The sequence below is a fragment of the Nanorana parkeri genome, unplaced genomic scaffold (genome assembly GCF_000935625.1).
Source record: "Nanorana parkeri isolate BGI_ZX_2015 unplaced genomic scaffold, ASM93562v1 scaffold2745, whole genome shotgun sequence".
Lineage (NCBI taxonomy): Eukaryota > Metazoa > Chordata > Amphibia > Anura > Dicroglossidae > Nanorana > Nanorana parkeri.
The window spans coordinates 2066-3544 of record NW_017309013.1 but is presented as its reverse complement, the minus strand read 5'-3'; the positions used below and the strand labels follow the sequence as shown (position 1 = coordinate 3544).

General features: G+C 61.0%; 1 protein-coding gene across 1 annotated transcript in view; it reads right to left on the bottom strand.

Moving 5' to 3' along the window:
* Nucleotides 1-684, bottom strand: part of ZDHHC23 (zinc finger DHHC-type containing 23) — a 4903-nt gene extending 4219 nt beyond the window's left edge. The window contains 3 exon segments of the mRNA XM_018574115.1: nucleotides 1-5; nucleotides 8-416; nucleotides 501-684. The exon segment at nucleotides 1-5 is cut by the window's left edge and continues 222 nt beyond it. Of these exon segments, the coding sequence (XP_018429617.1) occupies nucleotides 1-5; nucleotides 8-416; nucleotides 501-655 (569 nt within the window). The 5' untranslated portion in view covers nucleotides 656-684.
* Nucleotides 685-1479: the final 795 nt, after the last annotated feature.

Below are 1479 nucleotides of genomic sequence, written 5' to 3'. Positions count from 1 at the left end.
CGGGATTCCGCTTGGCTTTGGCCAGGAAGAGGAAAGTCATCAGCAGGCCGGCGGCGATGGCGGAAAGGTGGCCCCAGCCGATGTGGCCCTTCAGGAAGACCTCCCGCACAAAGGTATAGTACATGTAGGCCAGCGAGAAGAGCGCCAGGCTGAGGAACAGCAGCGTCTTCCCCTTCCGCCGGTGCGTCAGCTGGTAGTACCAGATCACCAGGAGCGGCAGTGAGCCCAGGACCACCACCCCCAGGAGGACATGGAAGGCCGCCACGTGAAGAGACACGGGCAGCAGGACCAGCGGCGGGAGGACGCCAACGTCAACCTTCTTGGCGCCTCGGATCCAGGGGACGCGGAATCGGTCCGAGGCGGTCTCTGCGGCCCGGGCCAACACCTCCGGCTTCAGCGACTTGCAGGTGATCCATCTGCGGAAGAGGAAGGAGGTTCTTATACCCGACCGTGACAACGCACAGCGCGATCACATTGTACTGCCGTGTGTGTGGTCTCACCGGTCACAGGCCTCGTCCAGGTCCTCGCAGTCACACAGGCACGCCGCCAGGTGGCTCCGCTCCCCCTCCTGGTTTATGTATTCGCAGCAGCACAGGACGTCATCAGGGTCACCCCCAGGGGAGGGACTCCTCCTCTTCTTCCTCACCCCATTCATGGTGCCGCCCTCCGCTATAGAAGAACAACCAGTCCTGACAGAGTGCCGCCGGCCGGAGCGGTACGCATGGCGGAGAGGGAGGAGCCTAGCTGAGGAGGGAGGAGCCTAGCAGAGGAGGAACTGTAGAGACAACAGACGGCATCAATACACAGATCCTGTCCCCATATCACCTGCATACCCCCCCCTCCTGTCCCCATAGCAACTTCACCCTGTATACCCCCCTCTCCTGTCCCCATATCACCCTGTATACCCCCCTCTCCTGTCCCCATATCACCCTGTATACCCCCCTCTCCTGTCCCCATATCACCCTGTATACCCCCCTCTCCTGTCCCCATATCACCCTGTATACCCCCCTCTCCTGTCCCCATATCACCCTGTATACCCCCCTCTCCTGTCCCCATATCACCCTGTATACCCCCCTCTCCTGTCCCCATATCACCCTGTATACCCCCCTCTCCTGTCCCCATATCACCCTGTATACCCCCCTCTCCTGTCCCCATATCACCCTGTATACCCCCCTCTCCTGTCCCCATATCACCCTGTATACCCCCCTCTCCTGTCCCCATATCACCCTGTATACCCCCCTCTCCTGTCCCCATATCACCCTGTATACCCCCCTGCAGTAGTTCTGTCCCCCCTCCCCGGAAGTTCAGGGGTGGAATAGAAGTGAGGAATGTTACATTGTATAAGTGATCTCCCTCCATACACATCCGGGATCGGCCGAGGAGATCGCTCCGTGTGGGGGCCCCGAAGAGCCCGGGAGAGGAACCAGGACACGGGGCCACCGGCACCGAAGACCCGCGATCACCATCCGCGAACCCCGA